General features: G+C 38.0%; 2 protein-coding genes and 1 pseudogene across 2 annotated transcripts; all 3 read right to left on the reverse strand.

Annotated features, from left to right (window-relative positions):
* Positions 1 to 195: 195 nt before the first annotated feature.
* On the reverse strand, positions 196 to 3,528 carry LOC141781541 (uncharacterized; annotated as a pseudogene).
* Positions 3,529 to 4,671: 1,143 nt separating this feature from the next.
* On the reverse strand, positions 4,672 to 7,369 carry LOC141780589 (apolipoprotein L2-like). Its single transcript, XM_074655879.1, has 3 exons — positions 6,984 to 7,369; positions 6,779 to 6,898; positions 4,672 to 6,275 (listed from the first exon to the last, which is right to left on the reverse strand). Exons 1-3 carry the CDS (start codon positions 7,361 to 7,363, stop codon positions 5,264 to 5,266), a joined length of 1,512 nt encoding a protein of 503 aa, XP_074511980.1. The 5' UTR covers positions 7,364 to 7,369; the 3' UTR covers positions 4,672 to 5,263.
* A 2,928-nt stretch (positions 7,370 to 10,297) lies between these two features.
* Positions 10,298 to 15,626, reverse strand: LOC141780588 (uncharacterized). The gene is made up of 4 exons (XM_074655878.1): positions 15,465 to 15,626; positions 12,327 to 12,923; positions 12,123 to 12,242; positions 10,298 to 11,715 (listed from the first exon to the last, which is right to left on the reverse strand). The coding sequence occupies exons 1-4, from the start codon at positions 15,491 to 15,493 to the stop codon at positions 10,722 to 10,724; spliced, it is 1,740 nt and encodes a 579-aa protein (XP_074511979.1). The 5' UTR covers positions 15,494 to 15,626; the 3' UTR covers positions 10,298 to 10,721.
* Between the last annotated feature and the right edge of the window lie 3,510 nt (positions 15,627 to 19,136).

Here is a 19,136-nt window from a genome sequence, read left to right on the forward strand (position 1 = left end):
TTGTAGAGTGGCAGGAAGCTGCGTCAGAAAGCCTCTCTCCATCTTCATCAAAATATCAATGAAAGAACAACAAAACGACCACAAAGAGACACTAAATGAGACACTAATAAGTACAATATATAACTACAGAGACACTAAACGACTATAAAGAGACACTAAACGACTACAAAGAGAAACCAAATGACTGCAAATGACTCACTTCATCTCTCTCTCTGGATAAAATGGCATCTCCAGGACAGCTTTGTTTTTCTTTGATGTCAGCTGACCTTCGCACAGGAAGTCATGGATCTTCTGCCATGAGTCAATCTCTGAACGCCAGAGTGCAGCTCTGGCTCTGATGAACTGAGAGACTTCAGTCTCGCTGCCTTTGGCCAGACTGATGCTGTCTTTACAGATGAAGAAGACATCCATGCCGAGGAAGAGAGCGTTGAGCCCGATGAAACCGGCTCTTGCTGAGTTGGAGAGGGCAAGAGGCGCTTTGGCTGCTGCCTGACCAATATCTGGGATATCTGCCACCATCCTGGGCACGTTACGTAATGCTTTTCCTTCCTGCAATGCCACTTTGCCAGCACTTACAGCCAGCTCCTCAGTTTTTAAAATAGAAACTGAGACAGCAACAGCAATTCCATCAATACCCTTCCCAATAGCACAAACGTTACCAAGCACCTTGCCTACTCTCACAGCCACATCTATCTGGCTCGTTTCCCTTTTGGTGACCTCCAGACAATCCTGGCAACACTGCACATTCTCCATGAAGCTCTTGAAGGTCTCATTGGCTTTCTTTTCATGTGTACGGTTCACGTTAATCTCTGTGACAGTGGTGACGACACTGTTGACTCCGCTGGTGATTCCCAGCCCCAACCCAGTCATTATCAGAGCTAGAGACGCTCCAGCTGTTACAGGAATTAATGCCAAACCAACGATGGTAAGCACACCTCCAGCTGCCCCCACCGAGCTGCCTGCCACACTGGAGATCTTTGCCCCCTTATTCATCCTGTCTAGCTGAACAGCATTCTTCTCCAGGTCTTCTAGAAACTGCAGCATCCTGGGCTTTCGCTCACTGAACTCACTGATGAAGCCAGAACATGGTTCCTCCTGAAACAGGAACACCGTCCGGAAGCTCTGGTTCATCCTGAAGAAGAGAAAAGAGGAAATTAAGAAAGACTAAATAAGATGACACATCTCAAAAGGTTAATATGTTGAAATAAGCAGAAGGGCTACAATATTTCATAAAATAAATTACAAATTATACTGAGGTATAAACAGCTGGACAAGAACCATAACCCAAGGATCCACTCATTTCTGAGTGATTATAGAAATCATGGAAAATCAGGTTTATGTCATTTGAGTTATGAATTATAATAATTTTGCCTCTAATTTCCTTTAGTTGCAGTAAATTGAGTCTACAGCCATGCTAACGTGTCTCCAGCTCCTCAACATTGCATTTTTTCTTATTCTATTTTGTTATTTATTTTTGGTGTGTGATTTTCTTTTTATACATATTTGCATTTTATTTTCATTGCCAACGGCTGCTTCTTTGACATTTGGGGCCAATAAACAATATAACCAATATAGATGGTTAACGCTTACCTGATTTCATCAAGCTGATTGATGTGATGAAGCATCCTTTGTATCTCATCTTCAGACAAATCCACATCGAGGTCTACCAGAGTTTCGTCGTTCATATTCAGGCAAAAGTCACTGAAGGAGCTGTGAAAGACACACATTTTTTTTTTTTATATTAGAGGTCTATTTTTCTAAATGTGCATGTTGTTTTGATGAAATGTCTCTTTACCTTTTCTCTAACTTCTCACAGATTTCCTGGGTGGTCTTGATGTATCTGTTCAGCTGATATGACAGCACCTCCACATTCTGAAGTTTGGGAAGGAAGAAGACACTCTCATCTCTTTTAAACTCGACGAGGAGAGGGCAGCTTTTCCGTGCAGCAGTGATGACAACCTGAACTTGTTCGAGGCTGATCCCTTCTGGCAAATGTAACCCCTGGTTCTCCTCCATGAACACATGGAGTGAGGTGACCGCCAGATTCTCTACTGCATCCAGGAAGCAGTGGAGCTCCTCCAGACCTCTCAGAGTGTCCTTCAGCACAGCAGCCAGCTCCTTCTCCAGCTCTGCACGTCTACTGTCTGCAGTCACCTGGGTGAACTTGCTCTTCATATATCTCAAAAAGGCCTTACCTTTGTTCTTTGACTGGGTAACATGGCCGATGCTTAGGTCGATGCTGTCAGCCCTGTCTTTGATGTCCACCATCATGTTCAACTCTGTCTCCCTCCCAAGCATCCATTTAGGGCTCCTCTCACAGAACTCTCTCACTGTGTCGATGTAGATGAGGGTATCTGCGGTGTAGCAGCACAAGGCCAACTGTAGTTCTTTTCTGAAATACAAAACATCATCCAGTTTGTGCGAATTCAAAACAAATTAAAACTGAACTGTTGTTGTGGAGTGGCAGGAAGCTGCATCAGACAGCCTCTCTTCATCTTCATTAAAATATCAATGAAAGAACAACAAAACGACCACAAAGACACACTAAATGAGACACTAATAAGTACAATAAATGACTACAAAGAGACACTACACGACTACAAAGAAATGCAGAAACCAAACAGCTACAAAGAGACACTAAACTGCAACAAAATGACTACAGAGACACTAAATGACTTCAAACTAACATAAACTAATTGTCACACATATAGTATGCATGTATGTATGTATGTATGTATGTATGTATGTATGTATGACTAAAACATAACCAGAAGGCCCTCTTTTATATAGAGGCCTATATCGTCTACATACATCAGTGGTTCCCAACTTGGGGGTCAGGACCCCTCCAACGGGTCCCAAAAGATGAATCTGAGGGGTTGTAGGATGATCGGATGGCAAAGCATAAAGAATACTTATACTTTGCAAGTAAAATTTTTTTCACATGCTCCTCTAATCTTGTGAAATAGGCTAATGGCTATAAAGACTATGATACTATTCAGATAAAACAGGACAATAGTCATAATGCACAGACATTTTCTGTTTGTCGTTGCATTTACACAATTCGACCAGCGGATGTCGCCAGAGCACAAATGGTTTATCAGTGGTTCAAGGGTTTTTTTCCAACAATATTCTACTTATTCTTTTAGGCACAATAATCTGCAATAGCCTATAATATATTTTAAATAATTTTATAGTGATGATTAATACAAGAGGTTGACATACCAAAAGCCAAGAGGTTCGTACTTCTCTATTTGTTGCCTTTGTTTATAAGATACATTACTTTCTACATTTATTTAACACTAAAAAACAACCTCACATAAGGATGTAATTTAGGGTTAAAACCCACTCAAATCTCGGATTTATTTCACATCTTCATAACACACTGTGTATTGGAGTTTCAAAAATCTGTCTCCTAATAATACACATATCTTTACTTTATTTGACACTCTGCTGTTACTACAGGCTTTTCTCTCTTATTCTGTGCAAAAGTACTTCAAAGATTTAAGCTCTTTACCTTGCAGCAGACATGTTTGTCCTCTCCATATGCTGTCTCCAGTTCCTTATCAGGGCCTCGTCTTATTATTAGGTCTACTTGCGAGGTTAAAATAAAAATAAATCAAGATTGGACCTCTGATTATTCACTATAGAGACAACCAACTCGTGTGTTGGCTGAATCTGCCAAAATCTAAATCTAAATCATAATCATCAGTTTAGCCTAACTGTTCAGGAAGTTTTGACGGATGTTGACTAACTTCCTTTTTTTTTACGAGGCTGAACCAATGAGTTCTGAACAGAGTCAGCAGCACACCATGGATGTATTAGCAGCACTCCTAAAAGGTGAAAAATGCACTAAATACTTTTTTTTAATTTAGAAAAGAGAAATTATGAGCTATCATCGCTCTGTAAACTTAAAATTAAGAATGCTTTTATTCTACTGTATATGCTACTGCACTACATTTCAGAGGGAAGACCTTTTAATGTACCTGTTAGAGCAGGGCAACCTGCTGCTTTGATTATTTTGAAAATCCAGTAATGATACTCCATCAAATTCTCAGCATCTGTGCTCAATTTGTATTTAACTATATAACTATAACTATAGCTATATAAGTTTTTCAACAAAGTTACACACATTCCAACAAACTCACAACCGCCCACCCTCCCTGGACAACCAAAAAGTAATTAAACAAATAGATAAATTATAATTAAAATAGTAATAATAACAATAAATAGTTGTAAATAATAATTAAAAAAATAAATATAAATGTAGAAAAGCAGTGTCTTTTGGTGTATATATAAAAACATAGATAAAGTTTAAATTTATAATTAAAAGTAATATAAATTAAAATAAATAGGCGCTCTAATGTAAAATAAACTGTAATGATGCCTTCAGGGTTCAGTTTACAGAAGTCCTGTATAACAGCACCATCCAGTGGTGTAGGGCAGGCATCTTTCAATCTAAACTTTTCTATTTTTGGTTTGTTTGTAAAATGAAATAGTAATGAGTAATAGTCATTGAAATGGCTTCTAAAATATGTTTGGATGGATGTAGGCTAATAGATCAAACACTGCAGTTAAACCTGGAGGGAACAGACGGCTGACTTTATAACCTTAGATGACCCATGATGCACGACAAATGGCAGAGGTCATGTTCAGACCTGAAAAAAAAAAACATTTACTTTTTAAAATTGTATTTATTTTTGTGCAAGAGAAATGGCAGACTGAATTATACAAACATATTAATGAAGATCATACAGATTATACAGAATGTATTGTGCATAACATTTTTTGCTCTAATTATATTTTGATATGACAGTGAATGCAACTCTAGGATTAAAATAGTAATTATATTTTTCAGTTACATTTATCATCAGGTAAAGTGCTAAATGACAGTGCGTTATGTTTTGAAGCAGGTTTAGCGATACATTGGTTTATGCCATGAGAATTACAGCAGATTAAAAATTCCTCAAAGATAGATTTTAATCTTGTTTAATGCTGAACAGTGAGCTGTAAGCAAAGTTTAAATGGATCTCATATCTGATCATAGTGACAGAGTTGGTATTATCTCTGAGCACTACTGTATTACACAAGAATTTTCCTCATTCACTTTTCATCCACTTCATCAAATGGAATTTCCATTTCTGTTTCTACAAGTTCAGAAGGATAACATTTTTATGTTCTTTGTACAGTTGATTCTATTTTGGGGGAAATGCCACATTCAAAAGAAGAGATGGTCGGACTCCAAACCCAATTTTAAACATTTGTATCAAGAACTGAGGCAGTATGGCACCACAATTAAAAAGATTGAGAATAAGAAGGCAACCAGAACCAGCTTTGTCTTCATCTTCCTCTCTGGATAAAATGGCGTCTCCAAAACAGCTTTGTTTTTCTTTGATGTCAGCTGACCTTCGCACAGGAAGTCATGGATCTTCTGCCATGAGTCAATCTCTGAACGCCAGAGTGTAGCTCTGGCTCTGATGAACTGAGAGAATTCAGTCTCGCTGCCTTTGGCCAGACTGATGCTGTCTTTACAGATGAAGAAGACATCCATGCCGAGGAAGAGAACGTTGAGCCCGATGAGACCGGCTCTGGCTGAGTTGGAGAGGGCAAGAGGCCCTTTGACTGCTGCCTGACCAATATCTGGGATATCTGCCGCCACCCTGGGCACGTTACGTAATGCTTTTCCTTCCTGCACTGCCCCTCTGCCAACACTTACAGCCATCTTCTCAGTTTTTAACTTCTTAAGAGCTGAGGCAGCATCAACAAGCCCATCGATAGTCTTCCTAATAACATGAACTTTACGAAGCACCTTGCGTACCTCCACAACCACATCTATCTGGCTCATCTCCATTTTGGTGACCTCCTCCAGACAATCCTGGAAACACTGCACATCCTCCATGAAGCTCTGGAAGGTCTCACTGGCTTTCTTTTGATGTTTATGGTTCACGCAAATCTCTGTGCCGGTGGTCACTAAACGGTTGACTCCGCTGGTAATTCCCAGCCCCAACCCAGTCATTGTCAAAATAAGAGACGCTCCAGCTGTTACAGGACCTAATGCCAAACCAACGATGGAGAGCACACCTCCAGCTGCCCCCACCGAGCTGCCTGCCACACTGGAGATCTTTGCCCCCATATTCATCCTGTCTAGCTGAACAGCATTCTCCTCCAGGTCTTCTAGAAACTGCAGCATCCTGGGCTTTCGCTCACTGAACTTACTGATGAAGCCAGAACATGGTTCCTCCTGAAACAGGAACACCGTCCGGAAGCTCTGGTTCATCCTGTCAAGAGAAAAGAGGAAATTAAGAAAGACTAAATAAGATGACACATCTCAAAAGGTTAATATGTGACTAGATTTGGGATATGGTTTTCTTTTTTAGATCCACGTAAAACTAAAAATAAGCAGAAGGGCTACAATATTTCATAAAACAAATTACAAATTATACTGAGGTATTAACAGCTGGACAAGAACCATAACCCAAGGATCCACTCATTTCTGAGTGCTTATAGAAATCATGGAAAATCAGGTTTATGTAATTTGAGTTATGAATTATAATAATTTTGCCTCTAATTTCCTTTAGTTGCAGTAAATTGAGTCTACAGCCATGCTGCTGTGTCTCCAGCTCCTCAACTTTGCATTTTCTCTTGTTCTATTTTGTTGTCTATTTTTGGTGCGGGATTTTCTTATTATACATATTTGTATTTTATTTTCATTGCCAACGGCTGCTTCTTTGACATTTGGGGCCAATAAACAATATAACCAATATAGATGGTTAACGCTTACCTGATTTCATCAAGCTGATTAATGTGATGAAGCATCCTTTGTATGTCATCTTCAGACAAATCCACATCGAGGTCTACCAGAGGTCTGGCGTTCATGTTCAGACAAAAGTCACTGAAGGAGCTGTGAAAGACAGAAATTATTTTTTTTAATATTAGATGTCTATTTTGCAAAATGTGCATATTGTTTTGATGAAATGTCTCTTTACCTTTTCTCTAACTTCTCACAGATTTTCTGGGTGGTCTGGATGTATCTGTTCAGCTGATATGACAGCACTTCCACATTCTGAAGTTTGGGAAGGAAGAAGACACTCTCATCTCTTTTAAACTTGACGAGGAGAGGGCAGATTTCCCGGGCAGTAATGATGACAACCTGAACTTGTTCGAGGCTGATCCCTTCTGGCAAATGTAACCCCTGGTTCTCCTCCATGAACACATGGAGTGAGGTGACCGCCAGATTCTCCACTGCATCCAGGAAGCAGTGGAGCTTCTCCAGGCCTCTCAGAGTGTCCTTCAGCACAGCAGCCAGCTCCTTCTCCAGCTCTGCACGTCTGCTGTCTGCAGTCACCTGGGTGAACTTGCTCTTCATAGATTCCAAAAGTTTTGTCTCCTTCTCCCTCCTAAGCATCCATTTAGGGCTCCTCTCACAGAACTCTCTCACTGTGTCGATGTAGCTGAGGGTATCTGCGGTGTAGCAGCACAAGGCCTCCTGTAGTTCTTTTCTGAAACACAAAACATCATCCAGTTTGTGAGACCCTAAATGAGACACTAATAAGTACAATAAATTACTACAAAGAGACACCAAATGACTACAAAGAGACACTAAATGACTACAAATAGACACTAAATGACTACAAAGAGACATGAAATGACTACAAAGAGAGACTAAATGGCTACAGAAAAATGCAGAGACACAAAACAGCTACAAAGAGACTCAAAAAGACAACAAAATGAGTACAGAGACACTAAATGACTATAAACTAACATAAACTAATTGTCACACATACTGTATGTATGTATGTTTGTATGACTAAAACATAACCAGAAGGCCCTCTTATATGTAGAGGCCTATATCGTCTACATACATCAGTGGTTCCCAACTTGGGGGTCAGGACCCCTCCAATGGGTCCCAAAAGATGAATCTGAGGGGTTGTAGGATGATCGGATGGCAAAGCATAAAGAATACTTATACTTTGCAATTACATTTATTTTTCACATGCTCCTCTAATCTTGTGAAATAGGCTAATGGCTATAAAGACTATGATACTATTCAGATAAAACAGGACAAAAGTCATAATGGACAGACATTTTTTGTTTGTCGTTGCATTTACATGATTTGACCAGCAGATGTCACCAGAGCACAAATGGTTTATCAGTTCAGTTCAGTTTTTTTTTTCCAACAATATTCTACTTATTCTTTTAGGCACAATAATCTGCAATAGCCTATCATATATTTTAAATTATTTTCCAGTGATGATTAATACAAGAGGTTGACATACCAAAAGCCAAGAGGTTCGTACTTCTCTATTTGTTGCCTTTGTTTATAGGATACATTACTTTCTACATTTATTTAACACTAAAAAACAACCTCACATAAGGATGTAATTTAGGGTTAAAACCCACTCAAATCTCGGATTTATTTAGCATTTTCATAACACACTGTGTATTGGAGTTTCAAAGATCTGTCTCCTAATAATACACATATTTTTACTTTATTTGACACTCTGCTGTTACTACAGGCTTTTCTCTCTTATTCTGTGCAAAAATACTTCAAAGATTTAAGCTCTTTACCTTGCAGCAGACATGTTTGTCCTCTCCATATCTGCGTGGTTAAAATAAAAATAAAATAAAGATTGGACATCTGATTGTTTCTTATAGAGACAACCAACTCATGTGTTGGCTGAATCTGCCAAAATCGAAATCGAAATCAAAATCACCAGTTTAGTTCAACTGTTCAAGGAGTTTGTTGACAAAACTTCAACAGTTGACGCAGTTTGGTTTCACTTTCTTCTCAGCATTGAATCACCACACCCAACTATTTTTTTACGAGACTGAACCAATGAGTTCTGAACAGAGTCAGCAGCACATCATGGATGTATTAGCAGCACTCCTAAAAGGTGACAAATGCACTAAATACTTTTTTTTATTTAGAAAAGATAAATAAAATTAACAATGCAGTTTGTGAAGATGAAAAAGACATTTCGCAAAATGTAGCTAATTTCTATCAGAAGTTATATGCTACTGAGACTGAAAATGTAGATAATATAAATAAGTTTATCAAAGATATAGAAAAGAGCATTAAAGGCATTGATGACAGTTTTAAATTGATTTGCGACCAGAACATTAGTTTAACAGAGGTACTGTTAATTCTATTTTTTATTTTTTTTATTGTATTTGTTTTATTGTACCCCTGGCAAGAACAGTTGTCAATGTACATATTGTTATTGTACTTATATTTTGTTAATAAAAAAAAAAAACGGTAAAAAAAATAAATAAAACAAATTAGCAGCACACCTGCTGATTTCCTGATGCTAACCTCAGAGGTTGTCGGAAATTGAATTGTTCCTTGACATGACCCAAAGCAATGATAGAAGTGATTGTTACTTCTGTAGAGGAAATGTTCACTTCCTGGCAGCAGGTTAAGAAAGGCTGGGACCAGTGGTGGAATGTAACTAAGTACATTTACTCAAGTACTGTTCTTAAGTACAATTTCCACATAGGCCTACATATATGTTAGTTCTAGCATACTTGAGTATTTCCATTTTATGCTACTTTATATGCTACTGCACTACATTTCAGAGGGAAGACCATTTAATGTACCTGTTAGAGCAGGGCAACCTGCTGCTTTGATTATTTAGAAAATCCAGAAATGATACCCCATCAAATTCTCAGCATCTGTTCTCAATGTTTATTCATTTATTTATTTATATATTATTATTATTTATATTATATTATTATATATTATTATATAACTGCCCACCCTCCCCGGACACCCAAAAAGTAATTAAACAAATAGATAAATTATAATTAAAATAGCAATAATAATAATAATAATAATAATAAATAGTAGTAAATAATAATACAAATAAATAATAAAAAAATATATATATATATAAATGTAGAAAAACAGTGTCTTTCGGTGTAAAAAAAATATAGATAAAGTTTAAAGTTATAGTTAAAAGTAATATAAATTAAAATAAATAGGCGTTCTAATGTAAAATAAACTGTAATGATGGCTTCAGGGTTCAGTTTACAGAAGTCCTGTATAACAGCACCATCCAGTGGTGTAGGGCAGGCATCTTTCAATCTAAACTTTTCTATTTTTGGTTTGTTTGTAAAATTAAGTATTAATGATTAATAATCATTGTAATGGCTTCTAAAACATGTTTGGATGGATGTAGGCTAATAGATCAAACACTGCAGTTAAACCTGGAGGGAACAGACGGCTGACTTTATAACCTTAGATGACCCATGATGCACGGCAAATGGCAGTGTTCATGTTCAGACCTGAAAAAAACAAACCTTTTACTTTTTAAAATTGTTTTTATTTTTGTGCAAGAGAAATGGCAGACTGAATTATACAATCATAATAATGAAGATCATACAGATTGTACAGAATGTATTGTGCATAATATTTTTTGCTCTAATTATATTTTTATATGACAGTGATTGCAACTCTAGGATTAAAATAGTATTTATATTTTTCAGTTACATTTATCATCAGGTAAAGTGCTAAATGACAGTGCGTTATGTTTTGAATCAGGTTTAGAGATACATTGGTTTATGCCATGAGAATTACAGCTGATTAAAAATATGATAGATATTAATCATGTTTGATGCTGAACAGTGAGCTGTAAGCAAAGTTTAAATGGATCTCATATCTGATCAAAGTGTCAGAGTTGGTATTGTCTCGGAGCACTACTGTATTACACAAGAACTTTCCTCTTTCACTTTTCATCCACCTCATCAAATGGAATTTTCATTTCTGTTTCTCCGAGTTTCTTCATCTCCCTCTCTGGATAAAATGGCGTCTCCAGGACAGCTTTATTTTTCTTTGATGTCAGCTGACCGTCGCACAGGAAGTCATGGATCTTCTGCCATGAGTCAATCTCTGAACGCCAGAGTGCAGCTCTGGCTCTGATGAACTGAGAGACTTCAGTCTCGCTGCCTTTGGCCAGATTGATGCTGTCTGTACAGAGGGAGTAGACATCCATGCCGAGGAAGAGAGCGTTGACCCCGATGGCAAGAGCTCTGGCTGACTTGGAGAGGGCAAGAGGCCCTTTGACTGCTGCCTGACCAATATCTGGGATATCTGCCGCCACCCTGGGCACGTTACGTAATGCTTTTCCTTCCTGCACTGCCACTTTGCCAGCACTTACAGCCAACTCCTCAGTTTTTAACAACTTAAGAGCTGCTGCAGCATCAACAAGCCCATCGATAGCATTCCCAATAGAATAAACTTCATGAAGCACCGTGCCTACTCCAACAACCACATCTATCTGGCTCATCTCCCTTTTGGTGACCTCCTCCAGACAATCCTGGAAACACTGCACATCCTCCATGAAGCTCTGGAAGGTCTCACTGGCTTTGCTTTGATGTTTACGGTTCACGCAAATCTCTGTGACAGTGGTGACGACAGTGTTGACTCCGCTGGTGATTCCCATCCCCACCCCAGTCATTGTCAGAGCTAGAGACGCTCCAGCTGTTACAGGACCTAATGCCAAACCAACGATGGAAAGCACACCTCCAGCTGCCCCCACCGAGCTGCCTGCCACACTGGAGATCTTTGCCCCCTTATTCATCCTGTCTTGCTGAACAGCATTCTCCTCCAGGTCTTCTAGAAACTGCAGCATTCTGGGCTTTCGCTCGCTGAACTTCTTGATGAAGCCAGAACATGGTTCCTCCTGAAACAGGAACACCGTCCGGAAGCTCTGGTTCATCCTGATGAAGAGAAAAGAGGAAATTAAGAAAGACTAAATAAGATGACACATCTCAAAAGTTAGTTAGTTAGTGTTACTTTAAAATTCACAATGAAAATATTTTATTTGGTATCCGGTTTTCTTTTTTGGATCCACATAAAACTGAAATAAACAAAAGTGACTACAATATTTAGTAAAATAAATAAAAAATTATACTGAGATATTAACAGCTTGACAAGAACCATAACCCAAGGATCCACTCATTTCTGAGTGCTTATAGAAATCATGGAAAATCTGGTTTGTGTCATGAATTATAATAATTTAGCCTCTAATTTACTTTATTTGCAGTAAATTGAGTCAGCCAACGGCTGCTTCTTTGACATTTGGGGCCAATAAACAATATAACCAATATAGATGGTTAACACTTACCTGATTTCATCAAGTTGATTAATGTGATGAAGCATCCTTTGTATGTCATCTTCAGACAAATCCACATCGAGGTCTACCAGAGTTTCGTCGTTCATATTCAGGCAAAAGTCACTGAAGGAGCTGTGAAAGACACACATTTATTTTTTTATATTAGATGTGTATTTTGCAAAATGTGCATATTATTTTGATGAAATGTCTCTTTACCTTTTCTCTAACTTCTCACAGATTTTCTGGGTGGTCTTGATGTATCTGTCCAGCTGATATGACAGCACTTCCACATTCTGAAGTTTGGGAAGGAAGAAGACACTTGCATCTCTTTTAAACTCGACGAGGAGAGGGCAGATTTTCCGTGCAGCAGTGATGACAACCTGAACTTGTTCGAGGCTGATCCCTTCTGGCAAATGTAACGCCTGGTTTTCCTCCTTGAACACATGGAGTGAGGTGACCGCCAGATTCTCTACTGCATCCAGGAAGCTGTGGAGCTTCTCCAGGCCTCTCAGAGTGTCCTTCAGCACAGCAGCCAGCTCCTTCTCCAGCTCTGCACATCTGCTGTCTGCAGTCACCTGGGTCACCTTGCTCTTCATATATTCCAAACAGGCCTTACCTTTGTTCTCTGACTCGGTAACATGGCTGATGCTTAGGTCAATGCTCTCAGCCCTATCTTTGATGTCCACCATCATGTGCGACTCTTTCTCCCTCCCAAGCATCCATCTAGGGCTCCTCTCACAGAACTCTCTCACTGTGTCGATGTAGATGAGGGTATCTGCGGTGTAGCAGCACAAGGCCTTCTGTAGTTCTTTTCTGAAAAACAAAACATCATCCAGTTTGTGAGATTTCAAAACAAATTCAAACTGAACTGTTGTTGTAGAGTGGCAGGAAGCTGCGTCAGAAAGCCTCTCTTCATCTTCATCAAAATATCAATGAAAGAACAACAAAACGACCACAAAGAGACACTAAATGAGACAATAATAAGTACAATAAATAACTACAAAGAGACACTAAATGACTACAAAGAAAGACTAAATGAGACACTGATAAGTACAATAAATAACTACAAAGAGACACTAAACGACTACAAAGAGACACTAAACTGCAACAAAACGACTACAAAGAGACACCAAAAGACTGCAAAGAGACAGTAAACGACTACAAAGAGACACTAAATGAGACACAAATAAGTACAATAAATAACTACAAAGAGACACTAAACGACTACAAAGAAATGCAGAGACACCAAACAGCTACAAAGAGACACTAAACTGCAACAAAACGACTACAAAGAGACACTAAATGACTACAAAGAGACACTAAATGGCTACAGAGAGACTCAAAAAGACAACAAAATGACTAAAGAGACACTAAATGACTACAAACTAACATAAACTAATTGTCACACATATAGTATGTATGTATGTATTTATGTTTGTATGTTTGTATGACTAAAACATAACCAGAAGGCCCTCTTATATTTAGAGGCCTTTATCTTCTACATACATCAGTGGTTCCCAACTTGGGGGTCAGGACCCCTCCAATGGTTCCCAAAAGATGAATCTGCGGGGTTGTAGGATGATCGGATGGCAAAGCATAAAGAATACTTATAGTTTGCAATTACATTTTTTTGTTCACATGCTCCTCTTATCTCGTGAAATAGGCTAATGGCTATAAAGACTATGATACTATTCAGATAAAACAGGACAAAAGTCATAATGGACAGACATTTTTTGTTTGTCGTTGCATTTACACAATCTGACCAGCAGATGTCGCCAGAGCACAAATGGTTTATCAGTTCAGTTCAAGGTTTTTTTTACCAACAATATTCTACTTATTCCTTTAGGCACTATAATCTGCAATAGCCTATAATATATTTTAAATTATTTCACAGTGATGATTAATACAAGAGGTTTACACAGGGTCGGCACCAGAGTGTTAGGGGCGGACGGGCAATCAGCTTTGACATCTGACGCTCTCTGTCCACTGAATCCGTTAAATCTGCACTTCTGTTACATCATGTAAACAAACCAGGAACATATAAGCTGTGAGCTCCAGATCAGACTGGAGCTGAAGATGTAACCACCTCAAAGATGGGTTAGTAGTACTTGTTATCTTCCAACGTTCGTACTTTGTTTTTTATCAGAAAACACACGTTTTATTTTTGATATTTACTGGAAATAACTTACAATATAGCCAAGAGCAAGTAGGTTATTATCTAGTGATCTTCTCCAGCCAGCTGACACCTTATTTTGGTTTCTGTTTTGAAATGAGGAGGTACTGGGGGCTACAGATAACTCCTCAGGCCTTATTATGGTTTCTGTAGTGAAATGAGAAGGTACTGGAGGCTACAGATAACTCCTCAGGCACGCCCTGCTCTTGCTCGTGCCAGGATCAGAATGTGCACACACACGGGTGCCGAGATACAGTAAACAGGGAGTTAAACAACACATTAATCTAACAGTCTGACTGATTTCTTCATAACTATAATTTAAGTTAATAAAGACTAAATGTGGATGTTTCACTCAGCAGTTGTTGTCCCTGCTCAGCCTGCTGTAGTGTAACATTAGTCCATTGTTTTATTCCACAATACTGAACAGAATTATCCACAAAAAAAAAGAAAGATGTGAGAGGAGCACAGGATGCTTTTTACTCTCATAATTGTGCTTTAATGCACTAGGTTTGTAAGTCTACTTTCAATACAAACACGCAAACGGAGCGGATCAAAACGAGTCTTCTTACTGAAATATTCTAGTGACGGCTCTTGTTTCTCAGAGTTTCCATATTTGTCTCTTTGCGCTGTGTGTTCGTGTTTTATTTGAACCATTAGTGAGGTGGCTGTTATATTTTTTGACAGGTAGCTCGTAATAAAGTTTCACTAGTGAACTTTATTACATATAACTGCGAGCGGCAATGCCTGTGCTGAAAATGTCATTAATCAAGTTAATATTTTCATTTGCATCCAGGACAACTGACCCGGTTTTCTCGGCTCATTTTATCTAAACTAATCAGCCGTTCCTCTCAATATGAGTGACAGGAAAAAATAGGAACCGTGTATCCGATAGAAGTTCAGGCAAAACGTCACGCAGCGCCGTGTTGCTCGCAGCCAGTTAGGACACTCCAATAGAAAACAATGTAATCAAGCCCAAGTACATGTCCTAGTTGTTTCCTAAATGCAAAACTATCACTGTTTTGTGCTTTATTTTGCATTGCAGTGTTAAGTCCTTCCATTACCAAACTGAAATCTGTCTCCTAATAATACACATATTTTTACTTTATGTGACACTCTGCTGTTACTACAGGCTTTTCTATCTTATTCTGTGCAAAAGTACTTCAAAGATTTAAGCTCTTTACCTTGCAGCAGACATGTTTGTCCTCTCCATATGCTGTCTCCAGTTCCTTATCAGGGCCTCGTCTTATTATTAGGTCTACCTGCGTGGTTAAAATAAAAATAAATCAAGATTGGTAATCTAATTGTTTCCTATAGAGACAACCAGCTCATGTGTTGGCTGAATCTGCTAACATCACCAGTTTAGCCTAACTGTTCAGCAAGTTTTGACGTATGTGGCAGTTTGGTTTCATTTTTTTCTCAGAATTGAACCACCACACCCAAATAACTTTTTTTTTACCAGGCTGAACCAATGAGCACTGGACAGAGTCAGCAGCACACCATGGATGTATTAGCAGCACATCTAAAAGGTGACAAATGCACTAAATACTTTTTTTAATTTAGAAAAGAGAAATTATGAGCTATCATCCCTCTGTAAACTTAAAACTGTAGGGACCTGCCATTTCTGGTGGCAGAGACAGTCACTTCATGAACTCAGTAACACGATCCTTGACTCTGGACTCAGCTCCTCATTGGCTACAGTAACATTTCACACAGAGGTGTGAAATTCACACAGAACAAAACCAGAGGAATGTCCTTTGTTCCTCCTCTTTCGACTCTTTCTACTCATTCTCCTCAACAAGCTGACCTGTTTGAGGTGAGCTGCTGTGCTCCAGACCGGAAGCAGCTCTGCTCTCTGATTCTATGTCCTGTTAGGAAACAGACATAGCCACAAGGAACCAAACGGCAGAAGACGCGAGTGCTCTGCCCTTTTCACCAGCTAACTTCAAGCTATCAAGCAAAGAAGTTAGCACCAAACTAACAGCAAAGACGACATCTTTGACTTGGAACCACAACTTCAACACATGGAATCACAAACCCTTTTCTTCCATCGGTAACGTACTGGGCCTTAGCATTTGCAATCGCACAGGGCTGAGCAAGACAGTTAAACTTTGATTTCTAGAATGTACCTGTATTGATTTGGTTTAATGTTATTCATTGAGTTTGACTGTGGTGATTTATCTGTATTTGATTTTTGGGTAACTGGCTTTGCCACATCTGATGTGTTTAGTTTATGCTTCACATAGACAAGGTCTTGCATGCAAACTAACCATCTTTTCTAACCCACTGCATATCTAACACACATTACGATCACATACAGAAACTGTGAATTAGTTAAACATAAACATACAGCTTCAGATAATCTTAACCCCCACATCACCCCCCTCTCTGTCCTAGAACAAAGAGGTCATGTGATGACATGCTGATGGCCATCTTTGATTCCGCCATCTTTGATTCAGCCATCTTTGTAGTTTTACAGTGCCCGCCATTTTGTTTGTAGGCCATACAGACATTTTGAGACAAGAACCCATCTTGTTTTCCCCCCCCCCTCTCTCTCTCTCTCTCACACACACACACACTGCGTTTGGTTTGTTTAGTTTAGTTATTTAGTTAGATTAATATTGTGTTTTAAACCTTTATTATCTTGTAAATAAATGTTTGTGGAATATACATGCTGGTCTCTTTAATGTTGCACAAGAGTGAATAATGCCAACCTCTGCTATGTCAAGAATTCCGATATCCTTCAACCTTTACTATCTATTTTGGTTATAGTTATTAATTTAATTATTAATCAACATTCCAAATTGATAGTTTAGCATATATAATGAGACTATATTAACGTTTTGGTCATTGGTCCCTGATTCCAGGGTGGTGCCCCGTTTATTATTGATGTTTATTGATAATATTTATTAATATTAATAATTCTATTATTATTTATTAATTAATTTGCTAATAACCAAAACCTACTAAAGTAGAATCCCTACAAAACTAACAATGCAGTTTGTGAAGATGAAAAAGACATTTAGCTATATGTAGCTAATTTCTATCAGAAGTTATATGCTACTGAGACTGAAAATGTAGATAATCTAAATAAGTTTCTCAAAGACATAGAAAAGAGCATTAAAGGCATTGATGACAGTTTTAAATTGATTTGCGACCAGAAAATTAGTTTAACAGAGGAAAAAAAATATATTGACTCTCTTAAAGATAATACATTTCCTGGGAATGATGGATTGATAAGTGAATTTTATAAAGTATTTGTTAAGACATTAGCCCCATTTTTAGTATCTGTGTTTGAAGAAGCCATAGAAAAAGGAGAATTACCGCCAACTCTTCGACAAGGCCAAAAAAAATTAAACTATGTATTGAAAATTTGAGACCAATTAGTCTGCTAAATAACAATGCCAAAATATTTACATTGGTCTTTCCTCAAAGGTTAAAATTAGGATTTAATGATATTATTGATGGAGAGCAATCTGGGTTTATGCCAGGGAGAAATAAATGCAATAACATTAATACTGGATATGGTTGACTACAATGAATACATACTGGACAACAGTTTTATTTTATTTGTAGATTTTTATAAAGCATTTGATACAATAAGCCACCAATCTATGTTTGGAGCAAATAAAAGCTTTGGATTTGGGACCCAATTTTTGAAAGCTGTCCAAACATTGTATAAAGGATGCAACAGCTCTGTTAAAGTGGCACATGGTACGACTCCTAGATTTGATATTGGTCGAGGGATCAGGTAAGGTTATCCCCTTAGCCCATTTCTAGTTCTTCTTGTTACACAAATGATGGCTGTACATATTAAAAAAGGTCCATTTCAAGGTGTTGTGGCCTTAGGTAGAGAATGTAAAGTATCCCAACTGGCAGACGATACAACGTTATTTTTGTCTAATAGATACGAGGTGGTCAAAGCAACTCGTATATTGAGGAATTTTCTGCCGTGTCAGGTTTAAGAATGAAAATGAACAAATCTGTTCTATTACCACTCAAGGAATGTGACCTATCAGAAGTGAATGGTATCCCTGTGAAGACCACTATTACGTACTTGGGTGTGGTTATTGATAAGAATGAAAAACTTTGCATTAACCTAAATTTCAGCCCTATAATTGAACAAATAACTAAGAAGTTCAATATGTGGTTGATGAGAGATCTTTCATTGAATGGCAGAGTCCTACTGTCTAAAGCTGAAGGAATATCCCGGTCTGTCTATGTCTCCTTATCATTACGAGTGCCTACCGAAATATACAAGAAATTGGATAAGATTTTATTTAATTTCCTCTGGAGGAACAAATGTCATTATTTAAGGAAAGATATCCTTTGCAACACAAAAAGAAATGGCGGTCTGCAGGTACTAAGTTTTGAATCATTAAACAATACTTTCAAGGTGAAATGGTTAACCAATTTGATAAAAGAAAAAGAAAACATTTGGAATACCTTCCCTCAATATGTATTTAACTCAGTGGGTGGAATAAGATTTTTAATAAAATGTGATTACAATATTGATAAATTACCTGCAAAATTTGCAAATTTTCATAAACAAGCTCTGCTGAACTGGAAACTGATCTATAAACATAATTTTTCACCAACTACTTGCTACATTTGGAATAACAAGAATATTCAATACAAAAATAAATCATTATATTATGGAAAATGGGTCGACAATGGTATCGTATTGGTCAAACAACTTCTTAATGCTGATGGGCAGTTACTAGCGTACAATGAATTCCTTTCCAAATTTAATTAACCAGTTACTCCGAAAGAGTATGCAGTGGTGTTTGATGCTCTGCTGAGGAGTATGCTGCAACTTAGAGGTTCAGTAAGGGAGATTTCAATGTTGGATCCAT

This window comes from Sebastes fasciatus, chromosome 13, assembly GCF_043250625.1.
Source record: "Sebastes fasciatus isolate fSebFas1 chromosome 13, fSebFas1.pri, whole genome shotgun sequence".
Taxonomy (NCBI): Eukaryota; Metazoa; Chordata; class Actinopteri; order Perciformes; family Sebastidae; genus Sebastes; species Sebastes fasciatus.